At 44.2% G+C, this 25,261-nt stretch overlaps 1 protein-coding gene across 1 annotated transcript in view; it reads left to right on the top strand.

Annotated features, from left to right (window-relative positions):
• Positions 1–1,892: 1,892 nt before the first annotated feature.
• The window catches only part of LOC138472725 (pulmonary surfactant-associated protein D-like), a 203,387-nt gene continuing 180,018 nt past the window's right edge, over positions 1,893–25,261 (top strand). The window contains exons 1-2 of the mRNA XM_069611044.1: positions 1,893–1,949; positions 15,871–16,090. Of these exons, the coding sequence (XP_069467145.1) occupies positions 15,892–16,090 (199 nt within the window). The 5' untranslated portion in view covers positions 1,893–1,949; positions 15,871–15,891. The remainder of the gene's footprint in view (positions 1,950–15,870; positions 16,091–25,261) is intronic.

Raw genomic sequence — 25,261 nt, 5'->3', positions numbered from 1 at the left:
AACACGTATCATTGCAATTGTTAAATTCTGGGAAACAATCACTATGGATCCATCATTCATATAGTACGAATCCTATATAAAAGAACATATCCCAGAATAGCAACTTGAACGAAGGTAGTCGTAGATAGCACAAGAAAGGGAAAAAGAAAACCCAGGAAATGTCAAAGAAAAGGAGTATGTCATTTTTTAAAATGTTTTCTTTTTCTTTCCTGATTGTTCTAATGTATTTTAAGTTTATTTTTAAACTAAATCATGAAATATTTTTTTTTTTTTAAAAGGAAATCCAGAAAAGTGATCCTTAAATAGTTTCAGGAGGATAGCTCAGCAGCAACATGCTCGCCTTGGAAACAAGACGACACAGAGCAACACAGGTTCGATCCCCAAGTTAGCGCTTAGAAACCTCTGGGTATTATGCGCGTTATAAATACTCTATCATGTTTTCTGAATCAGATGAAATATACATGCTAGGAAAGTTACCACTTATGGGCACCCGTGTCTTCTAGCCATGGCATTTACAAAGACAGACCTAGAGTATTGGATTTTCCAATGGTTGTTTTTAAAGCTGTATCACTGTTAAGTATGCACAGAGTCTCTGAAATAAGCAGCATTCAACAAGAAAATGGGTTCCAGCGATCTAAAATCGGTATATTGCATTACAAGGAAGTGTGAATGACTCAATTTCATTTAGATAACATGTTTCTGAATAAGGCAAAGTCCTAAATAAAGAAAGCATCACTATTTTACACTGACATCTAAAGCCACGGATAAACGACGTGAGTTTCCACATCATGAATCAGATGAAAGATGCAATCACAGAAGGTTGGCATGCCAGTGTAGCACAATCCCCTACCCCCCTGCATTTTCAAAGATAGATATAAGTATTCCATATGCCAATTTGTGGTTTCAAAGATAGATCTCTATACAGGATGTACATTCCCTCTGAAAGAAGCAGCAGTGAACAAGTCTGTGGAAGTAATAGATATCTCATATGATTATACGATACTCGGCTGGGTGGATTACTCAATGTTATCTCGATAACACATTTATTTCCTACAACAAAACAAAGACAAAGCAGTCAAATGAGTCCACTGTGATTGGCAATGTGATTAAATGATAAACTAGGCTGCGGGTTCCTGGTTTTGGAGGGTATATTGCCTATATCCCCCACAATGATAAAATATTATAAGAATAGTCCAGTAACACAGCGCCAATTGTTTGATTTCAAATATGCTTCAGTTGCATATAATTTATTTTAAAGATGGTTCAGCTGGAAACCCAGTTGGGTATGCAAACCAACTCTAATGCTTCGCTATTGCGGGATTGTCTGAGGGGTCTGTTTAGCAGTATAGACTTGTGAGTGTTCACAATTCCATACAGCTACACAGACCCCCCAGACAATCCCGCAATAGCGAAGCATTAGAGTTGGTTTGTATACCCAACTGGGTTTCCAGCAGGTTATTCAGCCTATCTATCTTTTATTTTGATTTGAAAATATCGTCTACATTTACAAAGCCTCGGATGAAGAGCACGTTTATGCTCGAAACACGTGTCAGGCTGAACCATCTTTAAAATAAATTATATGCAACTGAAGCATATTTGAACTCAAACAATTGGCGCTGTGTTACTGGACTATTCTAACATTTATTTCCTAGTAAGGCATGATTATTATGAAATAATTGAACACTGTCCAGCTCACTACACAAATCTGGAGCCCTCCACTTTAAGCCCAAGGCACGGTAAATTACATCTATGTTGACCTTTGCTCTTCTGCAACAGGAATGCCTTTATCTGCCAAACTGTCCTTTGATAATGTTTTCTCAGAAGCTTGTCTATTATTTTGCAAATATTCCCAAAGTGAAGGATAAAAGAGAATGTTAATCTTCTATTTTTTTCAGATTACCACATTTTCATCGGGCACACTTTGGACACCCTGAAATTATATATCACACGTGAGTTGGATGTACTTATAGATTTCCATAAGGGGTAGTAAACACGTCTTTCCAATATATCAATGTTTCTGACTATGGGGATTAACAATATAAACTGTATCTGGCTACTGCTGTACAATTGCAGGGTGCTGCCATCATCATTATATACTTGCTATGCCAAAAAAATCTGCATGTTGAAGAATACTGTATGCCATTGTGATTCTATTAACTAAGTGTTGTGATCAAAATGTCAATCAAAAGATCAATCAATCAATCCCCTTTCCAGTTACAGAGTCATTTTTAGAAAATCATGTTCTGGAAGTTTTCATAGCGGTTGAGTCACCCGTGTTTGGAGGGTGTCACTTGCCTTTGAATAATTTCACTGTCCCAGCTAGCCTTCCTTACCAAACAATGGCACCACCCTACTAGCAAACAATGGTCACCCCCAACAATGCTGACTCAATTGATTACAATTTGTGATCTGTAGTTTTCCAGTTTGATATATATTGTCTCCCTGCACAATCCCAGTGTATGTGTTTTGTAGAATGCCTGTACTGTGCAATTCTAGTTTGGCATTTATCCAAGATATATTGCCAGTTTTAATGTATTTTAATTTCACACAGTTCCAGATCTTGGCAAATATGTGTGATAATATAAAATGTTTCCACAATCAAGTTAGGATTAAATTAATCAGTACAGCTCTTGCATGTCCTGATCCATAAGTATCTTCTTCTTGTAGTCTGCTTTCCCACTGGTGAGTAAATAAATGGAAGATCGCAAGATGGTAATCCTGATAGTGATGAACCATTGCTGGATTTCCATAATGGAAAAGCCAGTTCCAAAATGCTCCTTCAGTTTTCTGCTAATCTCTAGGCTGATGTTGTTGTGGCAATGCAGAGACAACAGGTGCATGTACAGAGGATGCAGTAGATCATGAGTTGCAATTCACAATGAATAACTGTACTATATGTGAGAAATTGCCATCTGGCAAAGGTGCAAAGCCCATGATTATTTTATTTGTATTCAATAATAAAAGGAGTTGGGCAATTCCATCTCTGAAAGAGTAATCTGCTGATCAGGTTACCCTTTCCTAAAGTCCATGCAAAGCATAGTGTGTATCTGTACCCTGCTGCACTCATATACTGAGTTTCAGCACCTGCTCTACCAGTGACACAGAGCAGGTTCCGAGGTTACAGACACTCATTTGACATCTGTAGTGACAACCAAGTCTCTGCAGCGCAAGGGCAACATTTTAGATATTTTCCCCTGTACCCAAACTACGAAGATCATAAGTAAACCATGCTGGTAGCAGGATAAACTCTAAAATAAAGCAATGCCTAAGTTTAGGTGTAGTGCATGACACTACTTATGATCATGACTGCCACTTCCAAATTGATATCACGCTTGTGGGAGCTCCTTTGTTTCAGCTCTGCTGTAGAATTTTATGTGTATTTCATCCAGATGGGTTGGGACTGCCAAATGGAAAAACAAGAACATGAATGGCCATGATTCTTCTTTGATCCTTTTGTGAGGGCCGATAACAGCCTCCACCAGACACCAGAGACAGCCACACAGCAAGTTGCTGTTCTGGGCCCGGACATCAAAGGAGCACACCCATTCAAAAGGAGTAGCCTTACACCAGTGTGTGGCATTCCTAAAGGCCTTTGCCCTTAGTGAGACAGGATGGGGCAGGATTAAAGTAAGCGGGACGGCTACAGTCATGGGAAGGAGACTTCCACCATTTTGTTTCTCTCTGCTTCATTCCCCTTTTCTATCTCCATTGCTCTCCCATAGGACTCCATGGAATCAGTTTGCCCTATCACCGGCACAGGTAGTAACGGTGCTGGTGATACAGACAACCGTTTGCTATTAGGGGCCTGAACTGCCCCTACTGGCAAACTAGGAGTATGCCAGTCACGGAGCAATGCCAGATCTGGTATTAATGGCCATTTAACAGCATTTTTCCAAGACCGGCATACTCGTAATGAGGGCCCTAGTGTCCAAAAATTATCTGGCCCTCATACTAATATACACAACAAAATCATATAGGTATTGTGTGGCAGCTTTAAACGTTATAAAATAACATATCAATTCAAACTCAAATGTTATAACCGTTAATCCCTGTGACCAGGTCAGATTCCTTTGCCTTGAATCGTTCAGGATTCTCTGTGGCAAAGTTCAGTCTCTAGAAAGTTTGGTTCAGTCACAAAGTTCCACTCAATATATTATAAAAAGTCTTTTCCATGCAACATATATATCCTTTCATGGGATAAAGTAACTTTCTCACTTCCAAAGGTTTCTTCACAGTTCAAAGAAAATGTTAACATTTCCACAATCTCCTGCTTGTTAAACAAAAAGTATTTTTCTCCAAACGCTAATTCATAACTCAAATGCAAATGTTCTTTTCTCCACAGACAAATCACTTGTTAGCATATCCTACTGCTTCTTTATAGGAAATACGTAAGTCAGGATGGCTCATTCAAAGGTACACTTTAGTTTATGCAACTGTTCATCACAGCAAGGTGGTGGAATTGGCGGTTCCTTTCCACCACAACTTTTTACCACAACACAGTACTTTAAATCATCTTTTTCCAGTTATACACTTGCCTGCCTGGACTAACTACAATGTGTCTCTTTCCTGGTTTACTCGCCTGCCAGGATAAAACCCCTACTACTACAACATGTGCCTTGTGGTAAGGTTTGTTCCAAATGCTCCACACTAGAATCATCAATGGGGAGATTTGAACCAACAACTGCTTCTCTGGTCAGCCTTTTAACTTCTAACACAATTCGCTTACATCTTCTTCCAAATTAATATTTGACAAAAGGAACAATGATTCTCTTGTTGGTATGTTTGCCATAGGAAATGCAATTTAGAGTTCTCTCCCCATTGATCCTTTTTACAAGTGGTGCTTTGATTTCCTTTTATCTGTGCAACCCTTTGGCTGCTGGCAATGTGGGTTATAGCTTTCTCCCTATGGACATCTCTTTCTATGAGTATCAAATCCAAATTGCCTTGGGATCACTCTTCTGTACACTTGACAATGGAAGTCACAAGAGTCTCCTAATTGGTATCTCTGGATAGGAGAAATGAGCCCAATTCGTATATGTATCAATTTTCTTTGGTTTTGGCAATGTGGGTTACACTGTTCTCCAATTTGAAACCCCTCCTTAGGAGAGTTGTGTCCACTCTGCTTTCTTACCACTTCTCTTTGGCTTTGGCAGTGCGGGTTACAATATTCACCTATTTGGAACCCCTCAGTAGGAGAGTTGCACCCAGTTTGCCTTAATTCAATTGTTTGGTATTCAAAATGGTTATTACTACCTAGTGGTCTCCCTTGGAGTGCCCCGGGATCACCTTCTTCAGGCCAACTCAACAATACGTACTGGAATTTCCTGACGTTCAGCTTCACTCTTTGGGACCTCCTCTGCTTTTGACAGCTTCTGTCGGTCTGACGCCACTCATGCTGACCTTCAATGGAGCTTCTTCAGCTCTGTATGCTCCCCGGTGTGAATCTTTTACCGAAGCAGTTCACGATGTGTAGAGAGCTTCTGTCTGGTTTTGTCTCCCTCTCCTCCCCACTCTCCTCACCTGATCGTTAATCCTCCAACTCTTCCGTATTGAGATGCCGACGTGAGCAGAAATCTCTCTTTGTGGTCGAAGATACTTGTCTACCACGAGAGGAAGCCACAGTGAATGCTTGAAACAAGCAGTCCTGGGACTCCTCTCCCGTAGCAGGCGACAAGGGAAAAAGCCTTGACGGCAGAAAAAACCCTTGAAAGGAACGAAGCCAATCCGGAGTCTTCCAAGGAGATTGATGGTACGTCGTCTCCAGTGGTTGCAGAAGAGTAGGTAGCCGGCTACTGAAGATTGGAGGAGGTAGACGACAGGTGATGGTGGCAGAAACAAGGCAGTCCTCGCCTCGCAAGAATGAGTAGCAAGAGAGACTCGAGCCGGCGGCGAGAGAGAGCCGCGGGAGCTGAAAGAAAGCCAAAGTGAAGCAAAGGAGAGAAGAGAGAGAGAGAGATAGAGAGAGGAAGAAGCCTCGCTCGAAGCTAGGAGAGGCGAAGGGAAAGGCACGGACCAAGCCGCGATAAGGAAAATACTAGCGTTCTCACCCAAAGCAGGAAACAAAACACTACGGGGGTTGCAACACAGTGATCGCTGGGAGTGAGAGACTGAAATACCTCCCAGCGACCGCCATGTTGCCAGAGAACTAGACCGCGGCTGCACGTAAGCGAAAGCAACGTGCTGGAACTACGGTCTGCGCCAGAGCCTCCAATGCGGAAGTACCCGCCAATCGGCCCGGCTGCGTATGACAGTATGCTCCCTCACAAAGCGAACCCCCCCAGGCTTTCCCGGAAAACATCAATGGAAACCACTCAACAACCGGGGGGCATGAATGTGGGAGACCGGTTCCCAAGAGTCCTCCGACTCCGGGTAACCCTTCCACGAGACCAAGTATTCCAATCGTCCCCTGTAGAATCTGGAGTCACGGATGGCCAAAACTTCGTATTCCTTCGTACTTCCAGAACCTTGGGCTTGCAGACGGGGAAGAGATCTTAGGTGAGGATCCGGAACAAAAGGTTTGAGAAGGGAGGAGTGAAAAACAGGATGAATGCGACTGAGAGTGGGAGGCAATTTCAATCTGAAAGCGACAGGGTTGATCTTAGATAGAATAGAAAAGGGTCCCAAAAAGCGAGGAGAAAGTTTGGAAGGGTGAACCCATCGAGGCAGAAATTTAGTAGAGAGCCACACCTTGTCTCCCTCCTTCCAATCGGGACAGTCCTGCCGACGTTTATCCGCCTGATCCTTGTTCCGGCTTCTGCTCCTTTTCAGACTGAATTCTGCAATCCTAAGCGCCTCCGCAACGGACTGAAGTACTGCTTCCGCAGTGGGAGAGTTCGTAGGAACTGGAATCACGAGAAAAATGGATCGAGGATGCACTCCATACGTGCAAAAAAAAGGAGTAAGACCTATCGCGGAATGTGTAGAATTGTTGTACGTAAATTCCGCGGTGGGTAACAACGACACCCAGTTGTCTTGTTGTCGGTTGGTATAACATCTCAGATATTGCTCCAAGGTGGCATTCAGTTGTTCTGTCTGGCCATTCGACTGAGGGTGAAAACCAGATGACAGTGCTCTCTCCATGCCCACTCTAGTACACAAAGCCTTCCAGAAGTTTGAGATGAACTAACTACCTCGTTCGGAAATGATCTTGTCAGGTAAGCCATGTAGTCGAAAAACATCCCGTGTGAAGGTCTCCGCCATCTGAGTGGCGGTAGGTAAGCCAGGTAGCGGGGAAAAATGTGCCAATTCTGTGAAAGTATCTATCGTCACCATAATGCAAGTGCAGGATTCGGACTCTGGTAGATCCACAATGAAATCGGTAGAGATGAGACCCCAAGGGCGTGTAGGCATCTCGGGTTGGGTAAGCAAACCTAAGGGCTTGCCCGATGGATATTTAGCTCTGGCACATATTGGACAGGCCTTGATGTAGTCCTTAACCTCTCCTTTCAATTCAGGCCAGAAGAACCTTCTTGCAATAAGTTCAGTAGTGTTCTGCACTCCTCTATGACCCGCGGTAAGTGGATCATGGCCCAAATGAATGATCTTCTTACGCCAAGGGCCTTCTGGAATGTACAGTCGGTTCTCGTAAAACACTAAACCTTCCTTCTCGGTATATTTTCCTCCTCGTAGCTTAGAAAGTTTCATCCTTTCGAAAGCCAACACAGTTTTCACTTCTTGAAAGAAAACGTTGACAAGTCCCAGGATCTTGTTTCTTCTGAACATAGCTTCTCGAGAATGAGGGGTATAGTCTCCAGGAACCTCCTTCCTTGATAAGGCATCTGCGACTTTATTCGAGGAACCTGGTAGATAGGTAATATGAAAGTCGTATTGGGCGAAAAAATAAGCCCATCGGGCTTGCCTTGAATTAACACACTCCATGTTTTGTAGTGCCTTGAGATTCTTATGGTCTGTCCTAATGAGAAAAGGATGACGCGCACCCATCAGTAAATGTCGCCAATCCTCACAGGCCAGCTTCATGGCGAGTAGTTCCTTCTCTAAAACCGAATAGTTGAGTTGGCTGGGAGACAAAGTCTTCGAGAGATAGGCTACTGGATGTTCCACACCATCGTAGGTTTGTAAAAGAACTGCCCCTATAGCCAAGGCAGAGGCATCAGTCTCCACAATGAACTGTCGGTTTTGATCCGGATGTCGAAGAATCGGAGAGGAACAGAACAATCTTTTTAAGTCCCTAAAACCATGTTCAGCTTCGGGTGACCATAGGAAAGGCCCTGAATCTTTCCTTAAGAGTCTCGTAATGGGAAGTACTATCTCTGGGAAGTTTGGGATGAACCTCCTGTAGAAATTTGCGAGACCCAGAAATCTTTGTACCTCCTTTACACTGTCCGGGGTGGACCAATCGAGTATAGCAGCGACCTTGCCTGAATCCATGGAAATCCCTTCTTCCGAGAGAACGTATCCGAGGTAGTGAACAGAGGGGACTGCAAAAACGCACTTCTCAGGTTTGACCAGAAGTTTATAACGTTGAAGACGCTCCAGCACTTGAGTCACATGAATGATATGGGATTCCAAATCGGATGAGTAAATCAAAATATCATCCAAGTAGATGATGACAGTAACCAGTAACAGATCGGAAAATAAACGATCCATGAATCGCTGAAAGATGGCTTGGGCATTCACTAATCCGAACGGCATTACTTTGTATTCGTATAATCCGAACGGGGTGCGAAAGGCTGTCTTCCATTCATCTCCCTTGGCAATGCGAAGCAAATGGTATGCGTTCCGAAGGTCCAGTTTAGTAAAAATGCGGGCCCCCTGTACGGCCTCTATGATCTCAGATATGAGCGGTATGGGATAGCGGTCTCTGATTGTAACCTTATTTAGTCCTCTGTAATCAATGCAAGGACGCAAATTGGTGGAGTCCCTCTTTCTTATGAAAAACAATGAAGCTCCTGCCGGAGACTTGGAAGGTTGAATAAGGCCGTTTTGCAAATTGGTATCCAAGTAGTTCCTTAATACCTGTCTCTCGGTTTGGGTTAAGGAAAACATCCTGCCGAAAGGAACTAAAGCATTAGGTTCCAGCTCTAAAGAGCAATCCTCAGGCCTGTGTGGGGGTAGATCCGCAGGTATAGTCTCCTTGAAGACCTCCTGATAGGGTAAACAATAATGTGGTAATGCGTGAACTCCCACATGATCACTTGTTAACACCGTCGAAGTAAGGGACTCCCCATGGAATGTTCCTGAGAGGCAATGTTGTCTGCAGTACAGAGATGAAAAACTCAACTGGTTGCTAGTCCAGTTTAGCTGAGGGTTGTGTTTACGAAGCCAGGTAACTCCTAAAATTTTAGGAAAGTGCGCTGCTCGAATGATATCGAATTTGAGCACTTCTCTATGTTGGAAGATGGTAACTCCTAGTTCTTCCGTGGTATGGGTTATCAGACCTGACGAGAGGGGAGATCCGTCCACACCCTCTACCTTTTGATCCTCTTTGCGGTCTACTCTATGAAGGCCCACCTTCTCTGCCCAGAGAGTGTCCACAAAGTTTCATGCCGCCCCACAATCCAGGAGGGCTAGGGCATCTATAGACCTTCCCCGGGATTCAATTCGTACAGGAATAACCATCAACCTGGAATCCTCCAAAGTGTTGGGAGCTGAAATGGAGAGAGAAACATAGGGACTAAATGGGTTGCAAGTTGATCCTCGGAACCAAGTCCCTACTGGCGCCGAGGAAGTTCGTTTCCCTGTGACCTGGTTGGAACCACCTGACAATCTTGGAGCTGGTGCTGCTCAGACCCACAATAGGCACACAGTCCCTTTTCCTTTCCCCTTCTTCGCTCAGCAAATGAAAGCAGACACCTGGTAGCTCCGATCTGCATTGGCTCTTCGAGGGAGTGGGAGGAGGCGTGAGAAGAGGACGTAGAAGTATTGGATGTATGAGGGCTTGTTGCTACACAATGTTTGCGGCGTTCTGCTCGGCGTTCTTGAAGACGATATTCAATCTGCAATGTGGAGGATAGCAGATCGGCGAAAGTCGGTGGACGAGAGGACCTGGCAAGCTCGTCCTTAATCTCTTCTCTTAGGCCCCTTCTGAAGATGGCGTACTGGGCTTGTTCCGGCCAACCTGCTCCTGCCGCCAGAGTCTTGAATCGGGATATATAGGTTAGAACATCTAAGGACTCTTGCCGTACATCCAACAAATCCTCACATGCAGTGAAGGTTAGTTCTGGTCTCTCAAATGTCTGTTGCAGTAAGGCCTAAAAACCCGGCAAAGTCATGTAATATGGGGTTGGCACTGATCACCAATGGCGTGGCCCAAGAAAGGGCGTTACCAGTCATGTTTGAGATCAAAAAGCCTACCTTGGATTGATCGGTAGCAAAGGAACGAGGCCGAAATGTAAAGTACACTACACAAGCCTCCATGAATTCTTTTATCTTCTTTGGTGAACCATCAAACTTCCCCGAAGGAAGCGACATTATCGGTAGTTCAACAGGCGAAACCTCCTGAGTCGTGGCAAGTTGTCGCAGAACCACGTTTTCAGCTTTAACCGTCTGTAATTCTTGTGACAGGCCCTGAACCGCCTTCCAGAGTTCCTGGATCTGTTCTTTGGCTGACATTGTGTTCTCCTGGCGTTGCAAACTGGCCGGTTTTGTCTCCATCTCCTCCCCACTCTCCTCACCTGATCGGTAATCCTCCAACTCTTCCGTATTGAGATGCCGACGTGAGCAGAAATCTCTCTTCATGGTCGAAGATACTTGTCTACCACGAGAGGAAGCCACAGTGAATGCTTGAAACAAGCAGTCCTGGGACTCCTCTCCCGTAGCAGGCGACAAGGGAAAAAGCCTTGACGGCAGAAAAAACCCTTGAAAGGAACAAAGCCAATCCGGAGTCTTCCAAGGAGATTGATGGTACGTCGTCTCCAGTGGTTGCAAAAGAGTAGGTAGCCGGCTACTGAGGATTGGAGGAGGTAGATGACAGCTGATGATGGCAGAAACAAGGCAGTCCTCGCCTCGCAAGAATGAGTAGCGAGAGAGACTCGAGCCGGCGGCGAGAGAGAGCCGCGGGAGCTGAAAGAAAGCCAAAGTGAAGCAAAGGAGAGAAGAGAGAGAGAGAGAGAGAGAGGAAGAAGCCTCGCTCGAAGCTAGGAGAGGCGAAGGGAAAGGCACGGACCAAGCCGCGATAAGGAAAATACTAGCGTTCTCACCCAAAGCAGGAAACAAAACACTACGGGGGTTGCAACGCAGCGATCGCTGGGAGTGAGAGACTGAAATACCTCCCAGCGACCGCCATGTTGCCGGAGAACTAGACCGCGGCTGCACGTAAGCGAAAGCAACGTGCTGGAACTACGTATGCGCCGGAGCCTCCAATGCGGAAGTACCCACCAATCGGCCCGGCTGCGTATGACAGCTTCTCTCTCTCACAGGCTGGCTGGATTCAATATTGTATCCTGCTGCGCTTCCTCTGCATAGACAAGGAGTCCCGGCCTCTGCCACGTTTTCTACGTGGCATCCTGCCACAACGGCAACTTCAGCTTCTGCTTCACCCTGCTGCTTCTTTCTCGCCCGCACCTGAAAGGCCTTTAAATGTTTCAAGGTCCCGATCAGGTCTTGGTCATTACAACAACTAGACCGCTCACCATAGTTTACCAACTCTGGGTTCCTCTTCCTCATCGCAATACTAAGAGCATTAAGGGCCTTGAAGTCTATAATGTTCTTGTTTTCTCTTTTATTAACTAATCCAATCTGATTGGGTGATTTTGAGGTTTTACACTTAAGGGGGGGTTTTAAAGGAATTGATGTTTCCCCTTGGGTCTAAGATCTAAACATACAGTACAATCACAACTATTGGAAGTTGTAATAGTATCTTACTGACCCCCTTGTGTACCATTATCCTGTTGGTTAAAAGGATCTTCATATTTGGCACTTTTAGTATTTCTGGGAGGGGGAGTTTTACAATGACAACATGCCATTAAATATTTAGGCATTGGGAAAACTTGTCCTCAAAAGAGGATGAATACTGCAATTCTCCTGAGGGAGTCACCACTTTCACGTAACAGCCATCTCCTCCCATGTGATCCTCCCTCATGATACCACCCCCAAGGTTAAGATCAGGTAGCTGCTGACATTCCCTGGCCACATAAGAGGAGACTTTAGGCTGGGATTTCATGATGACTCCACAGGGTTCATCACAGTATGTTTGCGACCGCATCTGAAATTTGTCGGTGAAGTTCGGGTTGTAGGACAGTGGTCTGTACATGAGAAGGAAGCTTAACGATGATGTATTTCATATTGAGAAGGTAAGGTTGAAGGATTCACAGTCTTGAATGTTGGTGATGGTAGGAGGTAAGACTAGGAACAAACCTCTGTGGATTAGTGTAATCCTTCCTGCTCTCCTATAGGCATGATTTTGGTATTTGATCTATTCACTATGCAGGATACATTGAAGAATACTGGTGACTGAGTATCAAAGAGCCAGGTTTCAATGATGAAGAGTATGCCTATTTTATCCTCATAGAAGAGTTCAAAATTTCAGAGGGATATTTAGTGATTGAGTGAGCATTGATTAAAAGGCATCTTCTGCCAACAATTTCCTTGTTCCTCCTTATGGTGTCCAGAGTCTGGGTGAGCTATACATTGGAGCTTTCTGGGGCTCCAAAGGTTTCTTGTTTAAATGTTTCATTTTGAAAAAGTAAAGTAGTTTCTTCTTGGGTTCGGGCTCCTTTTCCTTGCATCCTCGAGGGGTTGTTAATAGTACTGCAGGTCACCTTTTCATTAAAGGTTTAATAAACAGAGTACCTTGTGGTTGTGATATTGTGTTCAATTGATTGGCTGCTCGACTACTTGTGACAGGGCTTGTTACAGTAAGTTCTGATCGATTGCTCTACATTCTGTTTCTATCTGGAGAATGGTGGGCCTATCAAATTAGGTTGCCTCTGGTCGTGTTTATGGAAATATTTGGACACATATACTTAGTGGTCTTTGGAGGTGTGGCCCTTAATTTACTCTGGGGTTTCCTCCTGGCTGATCTGACAGAGCTGCGAAGGTGGGTTTCATTGCTTTCTTGTTCCTTTCTTCTTTTCTCATTCTACTGTTTTGCCATTTCCTGGTATGGTTGACATGTCTTGGAGCAAACCTGTTTGGGTAAGGTAAAACAAGAGAACAGAGGAGGAAAGTGGACTCTCTTTCACTCTGCCTCTCTCTCTCTCTCTCTCTCTCTCTCTTTGTCTCTCTCTCTCATTCTGTTTGGCGTTCTCTCTGTTTCGCTCTATATCCATGTTTTCTGAGTCTGTGAGCAACAATCGAGTTGTTAGGTGTACATTTCCTACAGCCCCTCCCACTGGCACTGCTGACAGCAGCACAACCAGAGAAAAAGCAAAGATGTAGTTTACTGTATATAAAAAGTTAAATCTGCTACTAAATCTGCAAATGTTGATTCTAAAACGAATGGCAACATTACATTATAACATATTAGCACACAGGGTGAGAGAAGCAACCAATCAGTTTTCTTGGATCACGTGCTGAATCCCACAATCGCAACTTGAATTCCTAGCAGCCAGATTTCTGCTTCCCTTGCACCATGATCTTCCCCCCACCTTCCCCTTGCTTCCACTCGGTTGTCTGGTCCCTTCCCAACCCCAAGCCTCACTTGCATGATGTGTGCGGTGGCGCCCCCATCACCGCTGCTGCTACTGCTCTGTTTCCCAGCCATCATCGAAATGGAAGAGGGGCTCTGGATGGTGCGCCGCCTTCCAGATCCATCTGAGGTGTGTATTTTGTTTCAATGAATGGGACGCTGCGAAGCGTCCCATTAATTCAAACAAAATACATTGCTATTAGCACCCCATGATTCCAGATTTTAAACCTGGGCTGCTAATAGCAATACGCACCATTTTAGGGTGGGGACTTCACCTCTGGTGATGAAGCTGGGCTTGTTGCTAAGGGCGTCATTTCGCTCGGCCTATAATTTGGGCCCGGGCCGTTACCAGTCAGTGAAGTCCCCTGAACGGGTGCTTATTGCCATATTATTACACACGAAATATAAAATAAAGCCAACATTGCTGAAAACGTAATTCACTTGCTTGGTTTGGATTGGTTTTAATGTCTTAATGTGCCAATAGTGTTTTGTTTGAATAATATTGGTATATGTGTTCTTGGTCGTATTTTGCATGGACATGTTAGATTCTTTTATAGTTATGTGGTTAGGCAATTGGGTATAATTGTATGTTATTCAATATGATGTGTATATTAGGACTAGTGTTTAAATGATAAAATGTGTTTAGGCACTGACCCACCAGCAAAGGTTGCTAAGATACATAGAGAGTAGGGGATGACATCAATATGTGCGCCCCTTTTGAACGATCAACTCAACCCTTTATTTAGCAACCAAGCAGATCTGTATTTGGTGAGTCTGAGGCTTGGACCAGTGGTAGATTAGGGAGGGGAAACCATGGTCCTGGCTGTATCCACGTGTCTCCCTCCTCTGCTTTCTAAAACAACTGGTTAGTTATGTCTTCACAAAATTGTCACTTGTCTTTTCAAAAAATGCATTTTCTATGTGCTGCCTTTCCTCTCACGCAGTTTAATTGCATTGCACAATGCTGTTCAAATCTCTGGTTTGCCCTAATCTGTAATCTGTACTGAGCACTGTTTTTTTTCGAGTGTACGTTGTGTATGTTCTGAAATAGAGGTACTGCATACATCAATTCCAAACAGACTTGGCTCTAAGACAGGAGCCCCAATTTAAACATGGAGAGTATATGATGAATGTATATTGCGGCAGCTACGACTCGACCACGTTTTTAATCTCATTCGACTCTTCAAACTCTGCTGATTTGACTGAAGTGTTCCAGAATTTCATAGCTTCTCAGCCTGTTTTGATTTAGATGTGGTCAGTGGAGAGAACGCAGTTTAAGGAGGAGTGGAGGAGCAGTAAGGGGTGTGTTCCTGTCTGAACAGTGAACAGGCAAAATAGCTTGCCTTGAGGCACAATTTAAATTAATAGCAATTTGAAGCAACCACAAGTTCTTAGGAGCAATGCATATTTGTTCATGGTGCATTATATATTGTTTACATTTTATAAAGATGAACTGTATTGCCATTCGTATTGGCGATGGTGTTGTACTTTTGTTCCATAAATGTAGCTGGGTTGATAAATGCACGGATGAGTTCTTCGGTTGGCCATTAAGTTAATGACATAGAGGGTGGGTATCAAAACTAGTCGCTAAAGGTCAACTTTTTATGTGTGGTAAAAGATTACTTTGTGATCAGCTAAGGGTGCATTTTAAACCTCCTGGTGTGGCATAATAAACCGTAAAAAACAAGGCATAAAGCCGTGTACATCTTGTTATCCTGCTCCTGGAGATTTTGGCAAGGTTTTTCAGGCAGAGTGGAAGACTGGAAAGGGAATACGTTTCCACTTTGTACTTCCCACTTCGCCTGTAAAAACCTCTCTATTTTACGTGAGCATGAGATTGCCATGCTGGTGTAAAACGGATGAATTGCTATGAAGTCCGTCTGCAATTACCACCTGCAAAATAAAGTTGGACGCCATTAGTACATGTTGGCCTGAAAGTGTAATTTGCAGGTGACATCAATTGTTTACATGACAGTGTGTAAGTTAAGAGTAAAGGCAGTTTACCTTTGCACTCAACCTTGTGAATGTTGACAATTGCATGCAGGAGACCCAGCAGCATGGTGTTGCTAACTTTGGTGGGCCACTGTATACAATTAGCATTTTTTGTTAATAATCTCTCTAGGCTTCATTAGTGTGATCCTTTGACGAATCCTGTTTAAAATCTGGGGGGTTGTAGATGAAATGAAAAGTGTCTGTTTCTGCTGTTTGAATAAATATTGCAACTTTGAGCCCGAAGACCTCACTTTTAGGGAATCAGATCCTGGTATATTGACTCTTTGCAGGTGTGGCCATTTGGAACAAGCATGATTCTTCCTCATTTCATCAATATCCTTATTCTGGAAGCTTCTCTGCATACAGCTGGGAGTGTCAACCCAAAGACAGAGCTACAAAAGGAAAACTCCTGCCCAATGATTGCATGTGGTACCCCAGGGAATAATGGGCTGCCAGGAAGAGATGGGAGAGATGGTAAAGAAGGACCCAAAGGGGAGAAGGGAGACCCAGGTAGTGTATGTGAAGAGTTTGCCTTAATTCCTGGGTATTTATCTCAGTGAAAGATGTACGCTTGATGCAACGTTGCAACTGCTCTGAAACGAAGGTACATCCAATGATCAGCATTTACTAGTGAGAGATATCTGTCCTATGTCACAAACATAGAAATGGCGATGCTACTCTGAAAGTCCTCACCACCACCTAAAATACATTGCATCCAAAATATTATTTTTTAAATTGAACGTTGTATCCTTCCACGACTGTTGCCTGTGCAAATTGTGCAAACTACCATTGCTGACATACTTAGGTTGAGAAATGCCAGAACACTTCATAATTATTGTTGGAATTAAATTTTAGGGCTCAATTTTTACGCAATTACAACTACTTCTAATATTGCCTGCAATGCAACACTTTCGACTCTGTCTGCTGTTACAAATGTAGGTCACTTCCATGGGGCTAAGGCAGGGAAAGGCAGGCTTTCTGCTGCCTTCCGATGGCCCAGCTTTGATTCTTTAGTGCCAATGTGGCAATCGGACGGCATTCATTTATTGGCGCCAGGTTTGACTGTCTAGAATTTCATTAGCATACCACTGGCCATGGGCATTGAAGCCTGTTTGACAGCACATTTAAAAACACAAACACGTCCTATTTATTGATACAGATCTATTTAAAATTTCAATTCCTATTCACTGATTATGTAGACTGATTTTCTGTATTATCCTATCTTCTCAATAATGTTGTGCCAACAGTATCTGTGTAAAAATGAGGAAACTTAAAAAGATTCAATCAGACTATTAAACAATTCTAGGAAAATGTGTCAGGAGGTGAATTGGTTAATTGTGTGAACATGGAACATCTTTTCCTTTGAATATGATCATATAAAGGAGCTCAGCTGGAAGGTCCCTGGCAAGCTTTGGATAATGAAACATTGATGTAAAGGAAAAGGCAAAGCACATATAGCAGGAGAGAGAAAAATAAGGAACTACAGACAATGCAAATGACAAAATCAAGATCAAAGGACAAAAAGGCAGACCAAGATCTTGCACAAGCAAGCGTGGGCAGCACCTACTAAGTGAACAATTTGGAATCTCCCCGGGGTCTACCCAGGCTGAACCTGAGTTTACCCACAGTTTAAGGGAATCTCAATGCCTTGGTGAAGACTACCATAACAGATGCTCCCCCTAAAAGACTATGGAAGTGGGGCAACCAAATTAACGTCGGTTTTTGAGCCCAGAGGCACACATTAGCAGTGTACCTACACACGACAAACCGAAATGAGTCAACCCAAAATTACCAGTGGAGGCTTCCTGTGAAAACTCCAACCCAGAGATGGTATCCTTAAATGAACTGTGGACTGCAAGAAAAGGGATGGCAAGAGATCACCTTTTATTTATTTATTTATGTATTTATTTATTCATTCGTATTTTTAAAGCGCACATCAGCCCAAGGGCATCATGGCGCTGTTACAGATATACATTGTTGGTTACAAGGAAGGCTTAGAAATGTCATTGTAGTTTGCATTTACGGGTAATCTTAGAGTTAGAAATTACATTTACATTACAGCTAGAGTTTCTACTGACAAAGAGAGCAAGGAGGCTAGGGGTATAGTGTGGGGTTATGTGAATAGTGTGGTTTTGAGGGATTTGTGAAGAGTGTTCTGCTCTGAGTGCGTTGGGGAGGGCATTCCAGAGTTTAGGTGCTATGTGGGGGAAACCAATGCCGCCGGCGTTGGCTCTTTTATGGAGGGTACGCAAAGTTGGTTTGCGTGGTGCCTCCTTTTGGGGCGGGCGGAGATGTTCTTGGTTATGGTTCCTGACAGTTTATAGCTGCGAATCTCACTATAAATTCACAGTGGCACAGTGGAAGACACGATATGACACCAGAAACTAAGAAGGCAATACATATATAGGGAATTCAAAAGAAATAAGCAAGGTTCAAGGCAGCACGGACGCAAAACAGGTGCAATGCACCTAGGAATTAGGAAATCCATAGCAAGAGAGTAGAACTACATAGTTATTGCAAGGGATTGTAAATAGGTAACTGTATTAAGCTGTCGCAAGGGGCTGGATCTAGGTAACCAAACCAAGCTGTACAAGTTGACTGTAAACAAGGAATTGGTAGCAACAGACTGGACCCGGGAAACTGAAGTAAGCTAAAGATCTGGAATGTGAAAACGCTATCTGTAGGCCAAGAAGACATTAAGGGAATATGTATATGACATACCTTAAAACCCATGTAAAAAAGAAAAGAATTGAGGAAAATAGAAACAGAGGTGGAAGCTACAGGAGAAATCTTGAGACTACAAACTAGACAAAGTGGATAATGAGCAGAATAGCAGACACAGACAGGGACTGTGGGAACTCAGCACAAGAAGTAGGATGTGGAGACGGCAGGTATACAGCATAAGGATCAGGAACTTGGGATAGTAGGAGCAGAGAACAAGCAGAAAATGAAATAAATGCTTCAGACCATGTCAGCAGAGTAAGGGAAATGAGTATGGTGACTAGGCAGAGGTAATGGAGGGGGGTGTTGTGCTGACTTTGAAGGCTATTGAAAAATGGAGCATGAAAGCATGGGTACAGGACACTGGCTCTGACAAAGCACAAGGCAGAATGCAGTGAAGGAGGCACATTTGGTGTTGGGTGGTTCCTGGATGGCGCTCACATTGTAAGGGGGGCATGTAAATATTGAAAATAGAGGTACATTAACATGCCCCAGTTGGCACGAGCGACAGCATTTGGGAGGGGATAAGGGGTTCTCCACCTATGAGCATTTTTAAATTAATGTGTTGAAATTGTGCATTTTGCAGTACATTTTTTAAAGACAATTTTGGGTAAAAAAGTCATACAATTTACAGTTGGCTCAACATAGCAGCACATGAAAACGAATTAGTAAAAGACATGTCACTAACAGTACGCTGGAGTATTTTACAACATGATGCTCATGTCCACAACATATGCCAGCATTGCATGATAAGTCGCTTTCATGAAGCTGTGCCCATAATCAATAATTGTCACTGTAAATTACTTTTATGAAGCTGCAGTGTTAAGGAAGTCCCAGAGTTATAATATATTATAAAAAACAATACTCAATAAGGGAGTACTCAAAGTGCATGAACAAACCCAACTGTATTCAAAGAACAGAATCTCAGCCGGGATAGCTTGCACATAGGTCTTAGGTTTACAAAGAGTGTTAGTGGCTTATACATCAAACACACATCATCAATGGCATCATACTACAATATTGATTACAAAACCTATGAATAACTTTGTTTGGCTAACATTATAAACTATATATAGAATATTTAGGCCTTAGATCTATGATTGGGTTAGACATATCTGATGGCTTCTCCTTGGCCCAACCTACTTCAGATAATACTTGTAATACTTCATCACATTAATAGTTTATTCGTTGGCGCTGTTCATGATAGGCGGTGTGGCAAGAGGGATTTTTATTGGTTGGCCATTTGCTCACCAACCTCGGACACTTGGACGAGATGTGAAGATATGCGGGAGACATACGGTGGGGAAAGAGAATTCAATGGTCTGCAATGATTCCAATTAAAAGTACTCCCCATCATTCCCAGCCCACGTGCCCTATCTGCTCCTTTGTATTTGACCTTGAGTATCATGTTGTGTCTGTGTTGTGTCTGTGTGTGTGTGCTAGGGAGTTCTGCAGGTGTCCTATCTGTACTTGGCTCACAATGAACAACCAGTGTTCTTCATGTCTTGACGAGTTATGGGACCGTGTTGAAGAATGATGTTCCTCCTTTTTAATGGGGCTTTAGCTAATTCTAATGTGCATTCTGTGTTCATTGTGACCACTTGGGACACCCTTCTTCTGTTCTCGATGGAGTATTTTGGCAAAATCTTCTTATGCACCTGGACATTAATGGCTGCCTGTGCTCATATTAATTCAATGAAATTAGAAGGCTGCTGTTTTGCATCCTGGGAACTGTTATCTCGTCCCTGTGTTATACACACCCACTACAGACTCCCATACGTCTGAGCTTGGTGGGTGTCATGGACTGCTGTCTGAGCAGATTCAGGCTTCTAAAATAAATGTGTTTTTATGTATTTAGCATCTCATCTGAGGCCTTGCTAACTTCTATACCTGCTGTGGCCTCTGTGCTAGGGAAATGGATGTACTCCTGCACTTCTCTACTCCATGTTAGCGACCTAAAATCAATCGAAAGAAGGTAGTTCAGAATCTTTGTATCTATCTAAACCAGTAAAGGTCACTGTATATCACTTTCATCAAGCTGTGGCCACAATCTATCTGTGCCAATAATGGTAACTATGAATTACTTCATGAAGCTGCAATCACATCAAATTTATCTCAGTAAATGTGTACTATAATTCACTTTCATGATGCTGCAGCCACATTCTGTGCCATTAGCAATCACTGTAAGTCACTTCATGAAGGTGTGGTTAATCTATGCCAGTAATGGACACTGTAAAACTTTCATGAAGCTACAGTCTTTGCAAATAAAGATCACCACAAATTACTTTCCTGATGCTGCAACCACAATCTGTGTGATTAATGATCAATGTAAATCACTACATAAAGCTGCAGCCATATTCTAGGCCAGCATTGATCATTGTATATCACTATGTTAAGCTCTGACCACACCCTATGCCAGTAACAGTAACTCTAAATCATTTCACTAAACTGCAGCCACAATCTAATCATGTCTGGTCACTGTAAACCATTCATGAAGCCGCTGTCACAATCTATGTCAGTAATGGACGCTGTACATTTCTTCAGAAAGCTGCAGCCACAACTTATAAAAATACTTGTCATTTGAAATTACTTTATTGAAGCTGAGCCTACACTAGAACCAGCTGCATTGATTTGACCCTCTCATACCTGTCATACAAACACATTCATGAGTTGCATCCGCACGCATATCCACACACTCAATCACGCTCAGACTCTCTCACACATACATACAGAAACAAACATGCAGTTAATTACAAGCTGTGGCAAGGCAGAAGTAGGACTCAGACTCTGGGACATAATGTTCATGAATCTTTATATGCCTTTTTTTACATTTAGTCTGCGCTCCTGGCCAGCTTCGAAGACAATAGCTAACGAAAATATTGAAAACAAACTCTATATTCCATATTCTAAAACCCAAATGTTCAAGGAAAATGTACTACTGTCAGGATGTCTCTTGGGGTATCTTCACTCTCGGCCCCTCTCTTGGAGTATCTTCAGTCAGAGCAAGGGGATGAGTCTCTTATGTGATTCCTTCCAACTGGGCTCACCCCTTCTTGTCTCTTCCCCTCCAGGATTAGTCACGGGGCCCACAGTCCCTCTTTCACTGTGAAACATTAGGTTGTCGAGTGCCTTTAATAGGCTAACACAGGCTGCCTTTCTTCCAGCTCCTCAATTAAAGGGGTAAAGGGCTCTTCTCCCACTATGGGTTCAGCTGGGCTTTCTCTGGTCTCCCTCCTTAGCAGAGCAGGAAAGCTACTTCTTAATAAAGCCTTCCTTTCCCTGCCTCAGGCTTCTTCTCCACTGTTTTGCCCAAAATCCCCAGCTGAATCACCTTGCCCCTGAACTGACACTCCTTTCTTACAGTCCTTTCACCACTAGCCAACTGATTGGCTGAACTGTCCAGCTTCTCCATTGGTGGAGGTGGTATATAGATTACCTCCCAAGGTAGTTCATCCCTTATTGGTCAGTTCAAAACTTCAGTTGAGTAAATCAAGAGTTTCACTTAACCTTCCTATAAGAGGGCTGTTCACCAGTTTATCTGGTTTGATCCTGCTGGGTAGGTGGTAGGTATGGCTTTCTTTGTTCCTCCTGCTCTGTTAAAAAAAGCTTTTATTTATTTTCAACATGTCTTTGGGGTTTTTTAGTTTTTATTTTAAATTCAATTTACCCCTGGCCCTTAATGGGGAATTGCACCTGGGTCTCTTTACATGGGAGGTAATGATTCTACCACTGTGCATTTTCAGCTGTGTTGCTCCTCAGTTGTGAGGAAGGCTGAAGTCTTTTTCCTGCAGCTGATAAGTGTTTTCTCTGTTCATGCTGACAGTGTACCTCGCTGCATGTTGTCGACTTGATCCACATGTTTATTTTTTCTCTCTCCGTGCTGACAGGGTATCTCACTCTATGTTGTTGGCTTGGCCAGCCGCTCCTCTTGTCAACAGTGTGAAGTCAGGCCACTGCCAGTCACCCACTTCACTGCCACAGGGGTTCAGCTATATGCTATTTGTGTGAATCGAGGGAAACCTTGATTCATCACAAAGTACACACTCTCTCAAAGCTTTTGCACATGTGCACACTCTTCGTATTACAGTCCATTCTCCAGTTGGACTCAGGTGAGCTGCTGTACACTATGGCCCTCCAGGGCCTCTCAATTTTGTCTCCTTGTATTTTCTTTGCACCCCCCTGGCCCTGTGTGTAGCCTTTGAGTCCCCAACCCCTTATGCTCTTTCCTTCCTCTTCTCCTCCCTCCTCCCACCTCCCAGCCCGCCCTCCAACCTCGATTGTTTTTTTTTGTGCATTGTTGGATTGGCTTAGTCGCCGGCATTGTTTGTGACGTCTCCATTCACCAGATGCACTCAGGTAAGCTGCTGAATACTACAACCCTCCTGGGCATCTGAATTGTGGTGCATTGTACTTGTTTTGCGCCCCTCAGGCCCTGCGTGCAGCCTTTGTGTCCCTGACCCTTTCCGTTTCTTCCTTCCTCTTCCCCTACCTCCTGCCTTGATTGGTTGTTTTTGTGCTTAATTGGCATGGCTTAGTCGCCGGCATTGTTTGTGGTGTCTCCATCCACCAGATGCACTCAGGTGAGCTGATGTATGCTACCACCCTGGTGGGCCTCTGAATTTTAATGCCTTGTACTTATTTTGCGGCCCCCAGTCCCAACGTGCAGCCTTTGTGTCCTCAACACCTTCCATTCTTTCCTTCCTTTTCCCCTCCATCCTCCTGCATCCCAGCCTGCCCTCCACCCTTAATTGGTTGTTTTGGTGCTTCGTTGGACTGGCTTAGTCGCTGGCATTGTTTGTGGTGTCTCCATTCACCAGACACACTCAGGTGAGCTGATGTATGCTGGGACCCTCCTGGGCCTCTGGATTTTGGTGCCTTGTACTTGTTTTGTGCCCCCCATGTCCTGTGTGTAGCCTTTGTGTCCCCAACCCATTCCGTTCTTTCCTTCCTCTTCCCCTCTCTCCTCCCGCCTACCAGCCCACCCCCTTCTTCCCCGGATTGGTCAGATCACTGGTCATTACTGACATTCCCAGGGAAGCCCTCTGCCAAGCAGCCCCTGAGGCTAAAGGCTCCAAGGCAAAGGGTGGCTCCCACTGAAGGGGCTCCAGCTAGTGTCTGCAGGTGTCAGCAGGGGAAGCCAGTGGCCAGCTGTCTACCAGCAGCTACTAAGTAAGGTAGGAGTGGCCCGGGTTAGGAGTGGAGTCTTCACTCTACCATGGATAAAATGCCACTTAGCAAACTCTCAGACTTAGGTGTGTTTTCTCCGGTATTTTAAAAAGTGCATTGTGAAAATATTTAAAATTGCATTGTGAAACCTAGGCCTTTCCCCCTTATACAGGACTCTCAGATTTAGGTGTGTTTTCTCTGGTATTTAAAAAATTGCATTGTGAAAGTATTTAAAATTGCATTGTGAAACCTAGGCCTTTTTCCCCTTATACAGGACTCTCAGACTTCGGTGTGTTTTTCTCCAGTATCTAAACGCATTGAGAAAGTAGTGCCATTCTGTGGTTTTGACTTCTTAGCAAATCATCCATCTATCAAACTTTCTACCACTGTTTGAGTGCCTCTCGTCTTGTCCAATTTTCTTCTATTGTCTCATCTCTCTCTGTCTCTTCTGCTTGCACCCCTCCCTGCGTCCTTCCCTAGTGTTCTACCCTCCCTCCGACCCCCTCCTCTCCCCACCTACTCTATGGTGAACTCTGTCTCTCTTATCTTTTCTAACTGCTTCTCTATCGACTCTCATGCTCTCCTCACTAAATCTGGTAGGAAGAAGTTTAAAAAGGACATCCTGGTCTCCAACCCAGGCCTCCCTATCACTGACACCTATACCAGTGACTCCTCTAGGCAAACACTCACCGACATCCTCTTTGTCGTTCCCTCGCCAGACCCATGGACTCTTCATATGTTTCTGTGCTTTCTCCTTTCTCATCTTCTCTCATTAATGGTGGCACCTGGTGGGAGGCCCTCCTGGCCTCCTTCAACTCCTCTAAGGTCATCATAAATGTTTACCTGAACGGTACTGTCTTGGTCCAAGGCCCTCAGGCAAATCTTCTCTTTGATGGCTGCTTCCCACACCTCATCAATTTACTTCCTTCTCCTGCTGTCCCCTCTCTCCCCTCCACAGCTTCCTTGCCTCCACCTGCTGCCCCCTCCTTGTCTAACCTGCCCTCTCCTCCTTCCTCTTCTACCCCCCTCGGGCCTCTTCTACACCTTGAATTTGTACCCCTCTCTGGAAGTCTTTCAAGGATGGCACACTTCTCCCTATTGCCACTCTTACCTCTCGCTCAGCTGTCAAACACTCCTCTGATATCTGTCGCCTCCTGGAAGAACTTGACCTTGATGTCCTCGGTCTCACAGAGACATGGTTCACGGCCTGCTCTGTCACAAGCTTTGACACTCTCCTCCCTGACGGCTACTCTCCTCCTCTCCACTCCCATGTCCAACCGTTACGGAGGATGTGTAGTCCTGATATTCCCCGAGTGGATTCCTGCATCTATCATTCTTATGCAGGAGTACTCCTCTTTCGATTTGCCTCATCTGTAGGCTCTCCCTCTCTCCCAGTCATTCCCTTACTGTGGCTACCATCTATCGGCCACCTGGTCAGATCTCCTTCTTCCGCTCAGAGTGGGTGGACCTCTCCTATTCCCTCCTGGTCTCGATCACTCAACTCCTCCATCTTGGAGACTTCAACATCCACCTGGATGCTTCCTGTCTTTCTTCTGGACTCTTTTGCGACCTCTGCAACTCTCTCTCACTCCCTATCCTCCCCTCTGGCCAGACCCACTCTTCAGGGCACTCTCTTGATGCTCTGATCTCTACAGACCTTCCCCTCTCTATCCCTCTCACCACTCCTCTCTCCTGCAGTGATCATCTTCTCCTTTCCTCCCAGCTCACTCTCTCCACCCCCCCAGGCCAAGCCAACCCAGCACTGCCACCTACCTTCTCGGTCATCCGACCCAT

The sequence above is a fragment of the Ambystoma mexicanum genome, chromosome 8 (assembly GCF_040938575.1).
Source record: "Ambystoma mexicanum isolate Mex_15411 chromosome 8, UKY_AmexF1_1, whole genome shotgun sequence".
NCBI lineage: Eukaryota > Metazoa > Chordata > Amphibia > Caudata > Ambystomatidae > Ambystoma > Ambystoma mexicanum.
The sequence above is the reverse complement of the archived record's forward strand: the minus strand, read 5'-3'. Positions and strand labels throughout refer to the sequence as shown.